Here is a 17,548-nt window from a genome sequence, read left to right on the forward strand (position 1 = left end):
TGTTACAGAAAGCAAGAATAAAAGAGAGACATAGAAAAAGATAATAATAAAAAAAATTACTATATATGTACATTATATGCAAGATTATAGAAATTATTTTTGCCTTGAGAGAGGATGGCTCATTTTCAGTTTCATTGCACAAGAATTAATTCATTTTAATTGACTACATTATAATCAAAAACAATAAAATGCACACAGTTAATTATCCTGATATCCATGTTAAAATACAGTGCAGTTCTGCCCACTATGTACTTTATTTTCTTAGTTAATATTGGGATACTTAATGTTTTTTTACTTACTTTTTTCTTATACTATTTGAATTGCTTTTTCAACCACATAATGTTTGCCACAGTGTCCATTAAATGTCATAGAAATTACATGAATTGAAACAATTAAAAAAAATGCAATGGACTCCAGCATTACTGAAACAGTAGTTAGTTGAGTTGACCCAAAAGTTAAGGTCTCTGAATGCCTTAATTTCATTATAAGAAATACATCAATTACGTGCCATTCATTATGTTAGAATTATTGTTATCTAAGTTTCATATACTCTGTCAGTGTTTGTCAAAGGTTTGGACACACCTTACCATTCACTGGCTTTTCTTTATTTTTATCATTTTCTGAAAATATTTAATAATTCAATGAATAAAAATAATGCACTCAGATAAAAAAAACAATTGAATATGTTCCTGAGAAAAAGAAAAGCACTGTTTAACCAAAAATGCCATTAAATTCAGGTAAACAACAGTAATAATCAGTGAATATAGCAGACAGAGGCAGTGTTATTATGACATTCAGTGAGACATTGAAACAGTTTATGCCATTCAGTCCCATGTTGTGCTTAGATTTCCACAGTATTCTACTAGAATAGAATTACATTTCTCACATTTTAACAGAAAGAGCATCTCAGCCTCAGTCCAATCTCTGATTCTTTAGTGTTTAGGTTTCCTGGACTCCTTGTGTCCTCTTGTCTATTTGTCCAGACTGTGGTTACTGTAGTCTGTATTTTAGTCAGCTCTGTCTCTGCTTCCGAGTCTATCAGCGAAGGGATTTTCTGCTCCCCTAAACTGTCTCACAATTATGAACGTAACTGCCGTGCTTTTATTTTGTCTGTTGCACTTGTTTGTCTATTCCATTTCTCTGTGTGGGTGTGGATTTCTCTGTAAGTAATTTGGCTTGATGTGACTGTCACGGTAATGGGCTGTTCAGATAATTCTGAGTAAAATGAATTTCAATTCAATTCAATTCAATTCAATTCAATTCAATTCAATTCAATTCAATTCAATTTAATTCAATTCAATTCAATATTCCTTTATTAGTCTCGCAAGGGGAAATTCCAGTTTACAGCAGTACCAATAAAGTGGATAGAGTCGTGTAACAACTGCATGCAAATTAAAAACACACACACACACACACACACACACACACACACACACACACACACACACACACACACACACACACACACACACAAAAACAAAAGAGTGAGATAAAAAGAAAAAACGTCGTCCTAAGAAATTGTAAATAGCATTTACAGACTGTTTTGTACAGGTTGTACTGCACAGATTATTGCCCTGATTACAGTTTTTGTTGTGTAGTCTGACAGCTGCAGGAAGGAAGACCCCAAAAGACCTCAGCCTCCTGAGCAGGTAGAGTCTGCTCTGTCCTTTTTTATAAAGTGCAGTGGTGTTATGAGTCCAATCCAGTTTGTTGTTCAGATGAACACCCAGGTACTTATAAGATATCACTATCTCAATGTCCCTTCCCTGGATGTTCACTGGTGATGGTGAAGAGTACGAGCACCAACGGACGTTCACTGCTGTAACAGGCTGCCGCTCGCACGGCGCCTTTCGATCATTAATATAATTTTAAATCATTTTAAAATGAGGTGCATCATTAAAAGAAAAAACAAAAAGATGCAGCCAAAATCAAGTATAGTTGTGCAAACACTTAGTATTTAGCCCCATTTGCCCTCCAACACATCATGACAACATCATTATGTATAAGGTCATAAAAGACATTGACATTTAGGATCAGGTGCCACTTGGCATTCTGGCTTTTAAACCAATTTTTTATTTTAAACATGAAAGTCATGAATTATATCTTTGAAAGGATGAACTTTTATGTCATGCTGGTTTGAATGGACATCAGTTAAGTCAAACCAATTACATGCAGCTGCAGCATATTGTGTGGCTTATTTTTGTAATAACAATGTTTGTCTTTTCACCAGTTTGGATGCCCAAATGTACAGCTACAAGCTAACTGGTAATTACCTTGTTTCTACTGTATCTTTAAGAGCATGAAATAATAAATATTTCGGGAAATATCAAAGCATGGTTATAAGCATTGTGATGATAATGCAATGATGTAGGAAGACACAGGCAAAAAGCAGAAAGAAAAACTGTGTTTCAGTCAGGTGAAAGACTTTATTGAGTCATTTGGAAATTGGTTGCACTTTCCAACAACACTGTTGTTAGAATGATGGACGAAAGGCAGCAGAGGATGGTGATCGCAGGATCAAACTTAATTGCTGGCCATGGTGCTCTGCAGCCAGTCGGTGAAGAAGCAGACCTGTGAAAGGAGACAGGACGAGGTTTGTTAGTATGGACAGCCAGCGGCAAATATGGTTCATTTCAAACAGATACATTATTTATTTTGAAGAGACATTTTAGGTTTACCTTGGCGTAGACACCGGGGTGGTTCCTCTCAGCACATCCGTAGCCCCAGGACACAACACCCTGCAGCTCACCGTTACACACAACGGGGCCACCAGAGTCACCCTGAGAACAGAGAGAATAAGAACAATACACAGATTTTAACTTCAAATAACTTCAATGCTGAAACGGAAAAATGTTAAATGTGAAGAAAATGTTGCACTGGTGTGGGACAAGAACCTCTGCAGAGTCCTCTTGTTACATACCTGGCAAGAGTCCTTGCCTCCCTCCAGGTATCCAGCACAGAACATGTCGTCAGTGATCAGACCGGGGTAGGCGTTTCTACAGACCCTCTGAGACAGGATGGGGATCTGCAGACACTGCAGCTTGTCACCATCAACAACTACAATGAATAAACCAAGTATGGGTGAAAAATGTTTAAATCAAAGAAAACAAGTGGAAACAAATGTTGTCCTGAAGCATTCTTTTGAAATGCAGAAAATGTTACTCACAGGCACTCTGGGTGTCGCCCCAGCCAGAGACTGTGCACATGGTGCCAGCAGGAGCACAGCTGGTGGGCAGAGGCACAGGCTGCACATACTGGTTGAAGACGGCTGGCCGGCTCAGCTTGATCAACATAATGTCAAAGTCATAGCCGGAGTCAGTGTAGGATGGGTGTTGGATGACACGGGAGGAGCTGATGAACTGCTCGGTGTTCTCTCTGGTCCCGATGTCGTGCTCTCCAAGACGCACCTCAAGACGGCTGGAGAGGAAAGAGAGGGATTACTGCAGCTGAGTTTCATGATGCCTCTCAACATCAATTTGATTCCAACATGCCTTAAAAATATCCAGGAGTGACATACCGCCGGTAGCAGTGAGCAGCAGACACAACCCAGTTCTCATTGATGAGGGAGCCACCACAGTTGTGGTACCCAATATTCAGAGACACCTGGTGGGGCTGGGAGTGGCGTGCGCACTCATACCCTCCGACGATCTTGTCGTCCTCTGCGGCAACTGAAAACACACAGGAGGCCAAAAAGTCAGAAACCCATTGAATGCTTTGGTTACTTCAGTGATGAGAACTAATGAATAAAGGAAGAAAGACACAAACTTACAAGCAGCTCCGATGAGCAGAAGGAAGACCAGAGACCTCATGGTTGCTGTGTGATCCTGTCTATGAAAGACTTCTGTTGGAGTCCTGGTTTATATGGACTGGATCCTTTCCTCATTCCCTGCTGAACACACCTCTGAGGTTATTTGTGACCAATCAACATCGTGGAACAATGATTTGTGGGTATAGGAAAAGCAAATATTAAGTTGGCTGTGGGTGGTTTGGACTGATAGGCTGCGTGGGCGCAATCGTATTATTGGTAAACATTTCACATAAATGCAGTTCTCAAGGAGGGACATGCGGCAAATACACACTTAAAAGCATTCTTGAAATCCAGCGTAGCAAATTTGTACATTTACATGAATACACTTTATTCTTCAGACATGGATTGACTGATCTCTGAGTGCATGTCTGTCATTAAACTATCCTAAAGAAAACATTCCATGTGACATTGTTAATAAGTACACTTTAAAAATGGGATTACATCGGTATTCAGCACAGAATGTTTCACAATTAACACTTATATTTTAGCTTATGGGCGGCACGGTGCCACAGCAGGTAGTGCGCGTGCCTCACAGTAAGAAGGTCGCTGGTTTGATCCCCGGGCAGGGCCTTTCTGTGTGAAGTTTGCATGTTCTTCCCGTGCATGTGTGGGTTCTCTCCGGGCACTCCGGCTTCCTCCCACAGACCAAAAACATGCTCATTAGATTAATTGGTGACTCTAAAATTGCCCCTAGGTGTGAGTGTGAATGGTTGTTTGTCTTGTGTGTTGCCCTGCGATCGACTGGCAACCAGTCCAGGTGGGATAGGCTCCAGCCCCCCCACAACCCCTAAAAGGATAGGTGGTATAGAAAATGGATGGATGGATTTTAGCTTATTCAAAGTAGCCACATTTTGCTTTAATGACAGCTTTCCACACTGTTGGCATTGTCTCAACCAGCTTCATGAGGTCATCACCTCAATTGAGTTTTGCTGAACAGGTAAGCACAACAATGGAGTCTCTGAGGGTAAACAGCAGTTCATTGATGCTTGACATATCATCCAGCCCTCCTTCTACAATGGCTACACCCTTGAGAATGACATCATGCTGCTTGAACTGAGAAAGCCCACCACCCTCAACAACTTTGTGAGGCCTGTGGTTCTGCCCACCAGCTTTGCCCCTGCTGGCAGCATGTGCAAACTCACTGGCTGGGGCAACACCATGAGCTCCAGCGAGCAGAAAAAAAAACATTTCAGACAAACATCCATCTCTGATGTGTCTAATTGCACATCTGACTACAATCTCCAACCATCCATCCCTAATGCACACTTCAATTTTGTTTTCTTCTTGTTTTCTTTTCTCTTGTTTTCTTTTCTTTTGTTTTCTTTGTAGACATCTCTGATGAGGACTGTCCTCACATTCTATGCTGGATACCTGGAGGAATGCAAGAATTCCTGCGTTTCTATATATTTTCCTTTTTTTCAGTCTTTTCTAATTCCAATTCAAATTTTCTTTATTGCCATGACATGTTATAATTAAATACAGCATTGCAATGATTTACAATGTGAGTATAATATTTCTCTTTCTTTTAGGGTGACTCTGGTGGTCTCGTCATGTGTAATGGCGAGCTGCAGGGTGTTATGTCCTGGGGCTGTAATCAGCCTGGTGTCTACGCCAAGGTTACATTTCACTGCAGGCACTAAAAGTATAACTATTACCTCCTTTAATGTTTCCACTGGAAAAAACTGACTAATATCTTTCAGGTCTGTGTGCAGACTGACTGGCTATGCAGCAAAATGGCCAGCTTCACCATTCAACCTCTGTTGTTTTCCCCTTTTTTTTTTTTGCATGTATAGAAAAAATAAAACAAAAGAGAGAAAAAAATCCAACAACATAAAACATTGTGGGATGAAAAACACCTTGAGGTCTTACAGAAGGAACCCACTTATTAAAAAACAGTGAAGACAGCTGTATATGCTTGCCAAACATTTACAGACCCAAGTGCTTGCAAAATATCTAAAAGAGGGAAGAGAATACAATTTCCAAACAAGAAATACTACAAATTAAAATAGAAAGGAGGAGAAAAAGGAAAAAAAGATGGAATTGTAAAGAAATTGAAACACAAAAGTACCTGTCTGTAGTTTATGAATGCCAAATATATTTGAAATAATAGGACAGTATGAGTACTCCAGTCTGATTTTATATGTACTTGTCCATATTACACTGCCCATATTTAAGATATGAATACTACTGCTTTTTACCTATTTCTTAAAAAATATTACAGAGATTATAATTTGTTTCCCCAAAGGCAGACTCACTCCTCATATCTGAATTTAGTTTCAGCTAACAGGTGCTGGGAAACACACAGCTGTGAGATACTATGTCCATGCACATCTAAATATAACAGTGACTTGTGTCCCTGAGCAATCTAATCGATGAAATGCAAGCCAAACTTCCAACAGGTAGCTGGTGGAGTCAAACCATTAAAAAAAAGGACAAAAGAATAAAGAAACAAAAAAGTGCAAAAAAGCAATGCTTCATAATCCAATGAAAAACCTGCTTTCAAATCTTGAATAAAAAAAAAAAAAAAAAAAGTGGTAGAAGTACTCATTGTGAAAAAATGTTTCCTTGTAGACTTTTTAACTATTGATGTTTTTAAAGACAGATGAGTTGGACAAAATGATGCTAAATAAAACTCCATATACTACCTACTAGCAATAAATCACATTTTAGAGATTATATTTTCTTCATCTAAAGCAAATTCTGCTGGGTAACTACAGCCGATAGAACAGTAAAGCTGATTAAAAACAATAGTTCTCTCTGAAATATAATTGAGTAATGCAAAGTATAAAGAATGAATGACTGTCACTTTATTTCAGCACAGTGCCTGCAACTGCACATAAGTACAATGCTTAATCTCAGGAGTTTTCTTAAAAGAATATTTAAATATTGAACCTCTCTGTCATCATGTTAATCAAGATTAAAGCCAGTCCTAATATTAAAAAAACAATGAATTAATAATTTTATGACACAACAAGTCATGTGTGGTCATTAAGAAACATGGATAAAAATGTTGTAATTTGGTTAGAAAATGTTTCATTTGACATAAATCCTTTGTTTGTTCATGTTAATGTTAAAAAAACAAAACGATAACACAACAAAAAACATTTTTAAATTAACACACTGTCCAGATATTATGTATCATAGAAGAATCCTTTTTATTTGTAGTGTAATACATGAATGGATATGAAATCCAGGAGCTATTATAATTATATTTATATTCATGCTTTCTCTCATGACTTTCCAAATTTGCTGTCAGGAAAGCCATCCTGACTTCTGGAATGAAAAGTATTTTTTTTTATCTTGTCTAACTCTGGAAATGAATTGCCTAATCCCAACCCCCTGCTTTAGAGATTGGCTCTTCACTGACCAATGAGGATGGCTGGAGAGCAGGGCAGCTCTCCTGACTGTGGTTATAAACCAGGGTTCCAGGTGGAGTCCTCTCATTGACAGGATCTGTGTTTCAGAAGTTGTCTCAGGACACTTTCCATATAGAGCTGGTACAGACCAAAATCTCAGTCTACAGAGACCCAACAACGACTGACAGTGGCGAGGAAAAATTGGTTGTGTACGTGTGTATGTGAGAGCGAGAGTGAGCGGGGAGCTGCACAGAACAGCAAGGAGAGTAACAATGACAGCTCTAATTATCGACATTGACCTAAGAATAATGTGTGTGTGTGTGTGTGTGTATACAATCGCACATTTTCATCTATTCTAAATGTCCCTTGAATTATCATTTTAATACTGTTATCAACATAGAAAAGTGGATAGGCTTGCTTTGTGCAAATGTTTTTTATTGAAAACAACAACGTGTAGTGTTATTTTTCACACTAACATTCTCACTTTGAGCAGTCATTCACATTTGAATGAATCAAATCTCACACAATTTACAGTAACACTGTCAATAAACAAATGACAAAAAAATAAATACTTGGTTACAAAAAAGCCCTTTCAACAACCCTTTCTAAGGGATCAAAACAGGGTGATACAAGATAAAGTTACAAAGTGCACATCATTGTAAACTAGGACTCAGCCTATAGTGCAGTTAAACCATGGCTTAAACTTTCCTTTCTTAATTTTCCTTTGAACATGATAGCATCCATCTGCCTCTGTGGAAAACCATCCATTATCGCCTGGTTTTGACAAGGAGGCGGCGGAGAATTCGCATTCACTGTGTATTTAGCCATCAAGTGGTATTTCAGACTGGATGTGCTACGTTGATAATTCAGTTCACACCAATAATACACACAGATAACTTTGGTCTTGTCAGTCGAACCATCTGGCAACTTTTTGAAACTAGACTTTCCATTCAGAATCTTGTTTGCATCCATTTCGGCGTTTTGTGCTTGACACCCACACAAACCAGTAGCCTACTTTTTTACAACAAGACCAAACATGTGCATGGGGTGTGCCTATTGTTTTGTTTCTGGTTTACAATTGGATCCTGTATTTTTCTTACGTTACTAGCAGTCACCACAGCTTCTAAAAAACTACAAGTTCACTAGGTCACAAAGAGCGTTAATCTCGCGATAAAAAAATGACACGTTTAAAATTGATTTGCGTTAATGCGTTAATGATGTGATATTTTTGATAGCGCTAATAATATATATGTATGTATGTATGTGTGTGTGTGTGTGTGTGTGTGTGTATGATTATGCATACATATATACTTAGAGAGGGAGAGGCAGAGAAGAAGAGAGAGAGAATCCCCCAGCAGTCAAACCCTATAGCAGCATAACTCAGGGCTGGTCCAAAACAAGCTTGAGCCAGCCCTAACTGTAAGCTTGTTCAAAATGCAGTTTTAAGCCTACTCTTAGATGTAGAAAGGATGTCTGCCTCCCATGCCAACACTGGAATATAGTTCGACGGAAGAGGAACTTGATAGCTGAAGTCTCTGCCTCGCATTCTGCTTTTGGAATAAGTAAGTAAACCTGCATTCTGGGAATGCAGTGTTGTATCGGATGGTGCCCAATTAGGGTTTTGTTGGTAAGGAGAAGCATTTAAATTCTACTCTTGATTTTACAGGAGCCAGCTAATATGGATGAAATATGATCTCTTTTCCTTGTCTTTGTCCAAACCTGTGCCACAGCCTTCTGCCTCAGTTGGAGAATATTGAGTAATGTATTGGGGCAGATAGATAGCAAGGAATTGAAATAATCCAGCCTGGAAGTAACAAATACATGGTCTAGTTTTTCTGCATTATTTTGAGACAAGATGTGTCTTGTCTCTCAGTGATCAATATTTCCCTTTGTGACAATAAATCCTTTTATTATTCAAATTGTCAGTATCTGTGTTGTGCATTTAGACTCCAGCCATTTACTCAGCCCATATCAGGCAGCTGGTTTCTAAGGTGTTTTAGGGCCATGCACTATAACCAGTTTTGTCTGAATTCAGTAACAAAAAGTTGTATGTCATCTCACATCACATGCTTGGAGTTTAACTAATTGGTTTCATGTGGATCTATTCATAAATATAGCTGGGTATCATCTGCAAAACATTGAAAACTAATGGAGTGTTTCCTGATAATGTTGCCTAAAGGAAGCATGTCTCGGGTGAATGGTATCAGTCCAACCACAAAACCTTGTGGAACTCCATGACTGGATTTACTTTTCAGGTTTTCAGGACTGCCTTTGTCATTTTTTCTTGTTGTCCAGACTGTGTTCACTCAGTCTGTATTTTTATCAGCTCTGTTTCTGCTTCAGAGTCGTGAGCATTGCAGTCTCAGAGTCAGTAAAAGGATTTTCTGCTCCTTCAAATTGTCTCACAATTATTAACATAACTGCAGTGTTTTGAATTTGTCTCTTGATCTTGTTTATCTATTTCATTTCTCTGTGGGGGTGTCATTTACTCCATAAGTATACTGGCTTGATGCGACTCTCACGATAATGGGCTGTTTAGGTAAGTCTAAGTAAAATTAATAGAAATTAAGTTTTAAAATTTTAAGCATTAAAGTCACAAATTCTAGCTTTGAAAGGATTAACTTTTATGTCATTCATGCAACAAATGATCAATGCTCTTCTGCATTGTTTGTGCAGGACTTATTTGAGCTACTGGTTTGAATGGACATCAGTTCAGTCAAGCCAATTACATGCAGCTGCAGCATGTTGTGTGGCTGATTTTTGCAATTTCCTTTTTTCTACGGTATCTTTAAGAGCATGAAATTATAAATATTTTTGGAACTGTCAAAGCATGGTTATGAGCATTGTGATGATAATTCCATGATGTAGGAAGACACAGCCAAAAAAGCAGAAAGAAAAACTGTGTTTCAGTCAAGGTGAAAGACTTTATTGAGTCATTTGGAAATTGGCTGCACTTTCCACCAACACTGTTTTTAGAATGATGGATGAAAGGCAGCAGAGGATGGTGATCGCAGGATCAAGCTTAATTGCTGGCCATGGTGCTCTGCAGCCAGTCGGTGAAGATGCAGACCTGCGAATGGAGACAGGCGGAGGTTTGTTAGTATGGACAGCCAGCGGCAAATATGGTTCATTTCAAACAGTGATATTGTTTATCATAAAGAAATATTTTAGGTTTACCTTGGCGTAGACACCGGGTTGGTCCTTCTCAGCACATCCGTAGCCCCAGGACACAACACCCTGCAGCTGACCGTTACACACAACGGGGCCACCAGAGTCACCCTGAGAACAGAGAGAAGAAGAACAATGCAAAGATTTTAACTTAAAAAAACTTCAATTCCAAAATTGAAAAATGTTAAATGTGAAGCAAATGTTGCACTGGCGTGGGACGAGGACCTCTGCAGAGTCCTCTTGTTACATACCTGGCAAGAGTCCTTGCCTCCCTCCAGGTATCCAGCGCAGAACATGGCGTCAGTGATCATGCCCGGGTAGGAGTTATTACAGTCTCTTTTAGACAGGATGGGGATCTCCAGACACTGCAGCTTGTTGCCATCAACAGCTACAATGTGAAAAACAAAGTACTGGTTGGCAAAGTTTAAATCAGATTACGCAAATGGAAACAAATGTTGCCCTGAAACATTCTTTTGAAATGCAGAAAATGTTACTCACTGGAGCTCATGGTGCTGCCCCAGCCAGAGACTGTGCACATGGTGCCAGCAGGAGCACAGCGAGTGGGCAGAGCCACAGGCTGCACATATTGGTTGAAGACGGCGGGCTCGCTCAACTTGATCAACATGATGTCATTGTCAATGTTGTAGGCGTTGTATTTTGGGTGGCGGATGACACGGGAGGAGCGGATGAACTGCTCGGTGTTCTCGTTGACCCTGATGTTGTGCTCTCCAAGACGCACCTGAACACGGCTGGAGAAGAAAGAGAGGATCAGTGCAGCCGTGATGCCCCTTAAAATCAGTTTGCAACATGCAGCACTTTTGTCTTTAAAATATCAAGGAGTGACATACGACTTGTAGCAGTGAGCAGCAGACACAACCCAGTTCTCATTGACCAGGGAGCCACCACAAAAGTGGTACCCAGAATTCAGAGACACCTGGTGGGGCTGGGAGTGGCGTGCGCACTCATACCCTCCGACGATCTTGTCGTCCTCGGTGGCATCTGAAAACACACAGGAGGCCAAATAGTTAGAGACCCATTGATTGCTTTGTTTGCTTCAGTGATGAGAACTAATGAAAACAGGAAGAAAGACACAAGCTTACAAGCAGCTCCGATGAGCAGAAGGAAGACCAGAGACCTCATGTTTGCTGTGTGATCCTGTTGATGAGAGACTTCTCTTGGAGTCCTGGTTTATATAGAATGGCTCCTTTGCTTGTTCCCTGCTGACCACACCTCCAAGGTTATTTTTGACCAATCAACATCCTGGAACAACAATTTGTAGGTATAGGAAAAGCAAATATTAAGTTTGCTTTAGAGTGAACTGCATTGATAGACTGTATGGCTGAAATCGTATATTACAGTTAATAAATTATTATTCCTAAATCTTTCAAATTAACTTGTTAAGGATGGAAATTGGGCAAACAAGCATTAACAATGGTTTTAATATTCCTGAAATTTGTGCATTTGTATAAAACAGTTTAATTTGTTTGACATGGATTGATTGATCTCTAAGTGCATGTATATCCTTTAAATTAGTTCACTTATCACTTCACTTCAATTAAAACTACGAGTTTGAAGCTCTGGTTTGATGAGAAAGTTTTTCATGATGCTTTGACTTCTCTAAACTAAACACTAAACATTGATGGTCATCCATAATGTATGGGATTGCATATGTATTCAGCACAGAATGTTTCTTGTAATGGTTAACCTTGACATGGATGGATATATGCTGTGAAGACCTGCTTGCTGCTCTGCAGATGGCCTGGTTCACAACAACAGTTGCTGAATGTGCCTCTGACAGAAAAACCAACCCACGTGTCTTTAGATAGAAGACCTCAAAAAATGCTGATTCAATGAAGTGATAAGAGAAAACGGCAAGAGACAAAATCACTTAATTGCACAATTATTCAATGAAATTAGCAGTTCGGACACTTTTCTTTGCACATCCTTAAAAGTGTTTTGGTTTTAATTTCAATTTCAATTTTATTTGTATAGCGCCAAATCACAACAGAAGTTGTCTCAGGACACTTTCCATATAGAGCTGGTACAGACCAAGCTCTTTTATCTACAAAGAAACCAACAATTCCAACAGTTTTAGCCTCATTGTCAAATGACTGACTTTTAAACTTCTTTTCTGTCTTTGAAGTAACCTGATGATGTTTTCAGAACATCGTTTAAGTGACAATGAATTATAAGCCGAGATAAAACTCTGTTGATCCCATGCTGGGGTTATTAAGTTGTTACAGAAAGCAAGAATAAAAGAGAGACATAGAAAAATAATAAAAATAAACACAAGAAAAAGGATAAAAATCAATTATATATGTACATTATATGCAAAATTCTAGAAATTATTTTGCCTTGAGAGAGGATGGCTCATTTTCTCAAAGGAAAAACAAATGAACTGCACATATTAGATGCTTTCATCCAAAGTGACATACATATGAGATTTTCATACATCACAAGCAAAGTTCTAGACGGGAGAGAACAACAAGAGTAAGTGCCCCAATGTAACTTCCAATTGGACATACGAGAGAGACTCTGCAGAACGAATAGTGTTTGTTAATTCATTCCACCACCGAGGAACCACCGAAGACCAGAGTCTAGCTAGAGAGTTCAGGTAGGTCGGAGCGGTTTTGGTGGCACACTAAAAACATGTTTCATTGCACAAAAATTAATTCACTTTAATTGACTACATTATAATCCAGTATTATTTGCTGAAACAGTAATTATCCTGAGTTGACCCAAAAGTTAAGGTCTCTGAATGCCTTAATTTCATTATAAGAAATACATCCATTATGTGGCATTCATATACTCTGATACTGTCAGTGTTTGTCAAAGGTTTGGACACACCTTGTCATTCGCTGGCTTTTGTGAAAATATTTCAATCAATGAATGAAAATGCAAAAGCAAATGCACTCAGATAAAACAATTGAATATGTTCCTGAGAAAAAGCGAAGAAATGTTTAATCAAAAATGCCATTAAATTCAGACTTTACACTCCAACCTGAGGACTACACCCCTCCCCCACCTGTCACCTCCACAGTATGCTTCACTGCTGACCAGGTGAGAAGACAGCTGATGAAACTCCACCCAAACAAGGCTCCAGACCCAGACAGCCCTCAGCCCCAGGGTGCTCAAAGCCTGTGCCCCCCAGCTGTGTGGAGTCATTCACCATGTCTTCAGCATGAGCCTAAGTCTCCAGAGGGTCCCCATGCTGTGGAAGACGTCGTGCCTCGTTCCTGTGCCAAAGACATCACGGCCCAGGGCCTCAGGGGACTACAGACCTGTGGCACTGACCTCTGACCTTTATGAGGACTCTGGAGAGACTCGTCCTGGAGCAGCTCTGGCCCATGGTCAAGCCACTCTTGGACCCCCTCCAGTTTGCCTATCAGTCCTGGCTTGGAGTTGAGGACGCCATCATCTACCTGCTCAACTGTGTCTATGCCCACCTGTACAAGCCGGTGAGCACTGTGAGGGTCATGTTTTTTGACTTCTCCAGTGCATTCAACACCATTCGTCCAGCTTTACTTGGCGACAAGCTGACAGCGATGCAGGTGGACGCCCCCCTAGTGTCCTGGATTGTGGACTACCTGACTGGCAGACCACAGTATGTGTGCCTGCAACACTGTATGTCAGACAGAGTGGTCAGCAACACTGGGGCCCCACAGGGGACTGTTCTCTCTACCTTCCTCTTCACCCTCTACACCACGGACTTCAACTATTGCACAGAGACCTGCCACCTTCAGATGTTTTCTGATGACTCTGCGATAGTTGGATGTATCAGCAAGGGCGATGAGGATGAGTACAGGACTGCTCTTTGTCACATGGTGTGAGCAGAACCATCTGCAACTAAATGTGACAAAGGCTAAGGAACTGGTAGTGGACCTGAGGAGAACCAAGGCACCAGTGACCCCTGTTTCCATCCAGGGGGTCAGTGTGGACATTGTGGAGGATTACAAGTACCTGGGGGTACATATTGACAATAAACTGGACTTGGCAAAGAACACTGACGCTCTCTACAGGAAGGGCCAGAGTCATCTCTATTTCCTGAGGCAACTGAGGTCTGCCTTCAACATCTGCAGGACTATGCTCAGGATTTTCTATGAGTCTGTGGTGGCAAGTGCTATTCTCTATGCTGTTACGTGCTGGGGCAGCAGGCTGAGGATGGCAGACGCCAACAGACTCAACAAACTGATCCGCAAGGCCAGTGACGTTGTGGGGATGGAGTGTGACTCTGTGACGGTGGTGTCAGAGAGGAGAATGCTGACTAAACTACGGACTATCATGGACAATGTCTCACACCCACTTCACGATGTGCTGGCCAGGCACAGGAGTACTTTCAGTGAGAGACTCATACCACCTAAACTCAGGACTGAGCGCTACAGGAAATCATTCCTGCCTGTGGCCATCAAGTCGGCCATCAGTCAGTCAGAAACATTAGCCTAATAACTATCTGCTTATAAAGCGGAGCTAGGCTCTACTCAAGTTATCTCCTCAGACTCAATCTGCATTAACCTGGGTTGAATATTTAGAGTGACTTAGTCCGAATTAAGAAGTAGCGTGTTTGTATGAAAAAAAAAAAAAAAAAAAAAAAGAGGATATTTTGTGTATTATCAGACTTTTGAGATGGAGCTCAGACCTACGCGTGCATCACGCTGGGGCAGCCACTAGAAGTTCCTCGTGTGGCTTATTTTTGTAATAACAATGTTTGTCATTTCACAAGTTTGGATGTCCAAATGAAATATGTACAGATACAGGATAACCAGCAATTCCCTTGTTTCTACTGTATCTTTAAGAGCATGAAATGATAAGTATTTCGGGAAATATCAAAGCATGGTTATGAGCATTGTGATGATAGTACCATGATGTAGGAAGACACAGGCAAAAAGCAGAAAGAAAGAAAAACTGTGTTTCAATCAAGATGAAAGACTTTATTGAGTCATTTGGAAATTGGCTACATTTTCCAACAACACTGTTGTTAGAATGATAGAGGAAAGGCAGCAGAGGATGGTGATCGCAGGATCAAACTTAATTGCTGGCCATGGTGCTCTGCAGCCAGTCGGTGAAGACGCAGACCTGTGAATGTAGACAGGACAATGTTCGTTAGTATGGACAGCCAGTTGCGAATATGGTTAATTTCAACCAGCTACATTATTTATCATGAAGAGACATTTTTGGTCTACCTTGGCATAGACACCGGGGTGGTTCCTCTCAGCGCATCCGTAGCCCCAGGACACAACACCCTGCAGCTCACCGTTACACACAACGGGGCCACCAGAGTCACCCTGAGAACAGAGAGAATAAGAACAATACAAAGATTTTAACTTCAAATAACTTCAATACTAAAATTGAAAAATGTTAAATGTGAAGAAAAGGATGCACTGGTGTGGGACAAGGACCTCTGCAGAGTCCTCTTGTTACATACCTGGCAAGAGTCCTTGCCTCCCTCCAGGTATCCAGCGCAGAACATGTCGTCAGTGATCATGCCAGGGTAGGAGCTTCTACAGACGCTCTGAGACAGGATGGGGATCTCCAGACACTGCAGCTTGTCACCATCAACAGCTACAATGAATAAACCAAGTATGGGTGAAAAATGTTTAAATCAAAGAAAACAAGTGGAAACAAATGTTGTCCTGAATCATTCTGTTGAAATGCAGAAAATGTTACTCACAGGAACTCCTGGTGTCGCCCCAGCCAGAGACTTTGCACATGGTGCCAGCAGGAGCACAGCTGGTGGGCAGAGGCACAGGCTGCACATACTGGTTGAAGACGGCGGGCCGGCTCAGCTTGATCAACATGATGTCATTGTTATAGCCGTTGGTGCCGTAGTTTGGGTGGCGGATGATACGGGAGGAGCTGATGAACTGCTCTGTGTTCTCGTTGATCCTGATGTTGTGCTCTCCAAGACGCACCTCAATACGGCTGGAGAGGAAAGAGAGGATCACTGTAGCTGAGTTTCATGATGCCTCTCAAAATCAAATTGATTCCAACATGCAGCTCTTTGTCTTTAAAATATCAAGGAGTGACATACGACCGGTAGCAGTGAGCAGCAGACACAACCCAGTTCTCATTGACCAGGGAGCCACCACAGAAGTGGTACCCAGTATTCAGAGACACCTGGTGGGGCTCGGAGTGGCGTGCGCACTCATACCCTCCGATGATCTTGTCGTCCTCAGCGGCGACTGAAAACACAATGGAGGCCAAATAGTCAGCAACCCACTGAATGTTTTGTTTACTTCAGTGATGAGAATGAATGAAAACAGGAAGAAAGACACAAGCTTACAAGCAGCTCCGATGAGCAGAAGGAAGACCAGAGACCTCATGGTTACTGTTTGGTCCTGTTCATGAGAGACTTTTCTTGGAGTCCTGGTTTTTTATAGAATGGTTCCTTTCCTCGTTCCCTGCTGAACACACCTCCGAGGTTATTTTTGACCAATCAACATCTTGGAACAATGATTTGTGGGTATTGGAAAAGCAAATATTAAGTTGGCTGTGGGTGGTCTGGACTGATAGGCTGCGTGGGCGCAATTGTATTATTGGCAAATCTTTCATATAAATGCAGTTCTAAAGGAGGGACATGGAACAAATAAACACATTCTTGAAATCCAACGTTTCGAGTTTATACATTTATAATAAAACGACTGATTCATATGACATGGACTGATTGATCTCTGAGTGCATGTCTGTCCTTTAAATTGGTTCATTTATTTCAGGAACAACAGCTATGATTTCCTTGCTTCCTCCTTCCAAACTAACATCCCTTGTGACATTGTTGATGAGTAAACTTTAATTTTGGGATTGCACCTGTACTCAGCACAGAATGTTTCTTGTGATGGTTAACCTTGATGTGGATGGATTTGTGCTGTGAAAACATGGCTGCAGCTCTGCAGGTGGTTTGGTTCACAATAAGTGTTGCTGATGTGACTCTCACAAGAAAGCCAACCCACATGTTTTTAGATAGAACACCTCAAAGAATTACAACTGACTACATCATAATCAACAACTCTGCATTAAAATCTGCACTATTATAGGTTGGGTGATATTTCTCACTTTTATAGATGTTCATAAATGACTGTTTCAATTGCTGTTGTAAGAAAAAATTTAATTGCCGTTTCGAAAAATGAATTCCAGTATTATTGAGAATAATCATCCTGAGTTGAACATAAAAATAAAGTCTTTGAATACCTTAATTTCAGTATATATACCCATTACATACCAG

General features: G+C 40.5%; 3 protein-coding genes and 1 pseudogene across 4 annotated transcripts; 1 reads left to right on the forward strand and 3 right to left on the reverse strand.

Moving 5' to 3' along the window:
- Nucleotides 1-2,523: 2,523 nt before the first annotated feature.
- On the reverse strand, nt 2,524-3,809 carry LOC139334445 (trypsin-1-like). 2 transcript variants are annotated; one of them, XM_070967326.1, is made up of 6 exons: nt 3,770-3,809; nt 3,518-3,668; nt 3,167-3,417; nt 2,921-3,057; nt 2,679-2,780; nt 2,524-2,571 (listed from the first exon to the last, which is right to left on the reverse strand). In XM_070967326.1, exons 1-6 carry the CDS (start codon nt 3,807-3,809, stop codon nt 2,524-2,526), a joined length of 729 nt encoding a protein of 242 aa, XP_070823427.1. The 2 variants fall into 2 exon arrangements, with proteins under 2 accessions (XP_070823427.1, XP_070823428.1); XM_070967327.1 differs by having other exon boundaries at nt 3,518-3,657; nt 3,762-3,809.
- Nucleotides 3,810-4,299: 490 nt separating this feature from the next.
- On the forward strand, nt 4,300-8,925 carry LOC139334189 (trypsin-2-like; annotated as a pseudogene).
- Nucleotides 8,926-10,186: 1,261 nt separating this feature from the next.
- On the reverse strand, nt 10,187-11,472 carry LOC139334442 (trypsin-1). Its single transcript, XM_070967324.1, has 6 exons — nt 11,433-11,472; nt 11,181-11,331; nt 10,831-11,081; nt 10,584-10,720; nt 10,342-10,443; nt 10,187-10,234 (listed from the first exon to the last, which is right to left on the reverse strand). Exons 1-6 carry the CDS (start codon nt 11,470-11,472, stop codon nt 10,187-10,189), a joined length of 729 nt encoding a protein of 242 aa, XP_070823425.1.
- Nucleotides 11,473-15,357: 3,885 nt separating this feature from the next.
- Nucleotides 15,358-16,652, reverse strand: LOC139334443 (trypsin-1-like). The gene is made up of 6 exons (XM_070967325.1): nt 16,613-16,652; nt 16,361-16,511; nt 16,001-16,251; nt 15,755-15,891; nt 15,513-15,614; nt 15,358-15,405 (listed from the first exon to the last, which is right to left on the reverse strand). Exons 1-6 carry the CDS (start codon nt 16,650-16,652, stop codon nt 15,358-15,360), a joined length of 729 nt encoding a protein of 242 aa, XP_070823426.1.
- Nucleotides 16,653-17,548: the final 896 nt, after the last annotated feature.

Source organism: Chaetodon trifascialis, chromosome 7 (genome assembly GCF_039877785.1).
Source record: "Chaetodon trifascialis isolate fChaTrf1 chromosome 7, fChaTrf1.hap1, whole genome shotgun sequence".
Classification (NCBI taxonomy): domain Eukaryota; kingdom Metazoa; phylum Chordata; class Actinopteri; order Chaetodontiformes; family Chaetodontidae; genus Chaetodon; species Chaetodon trifascialis.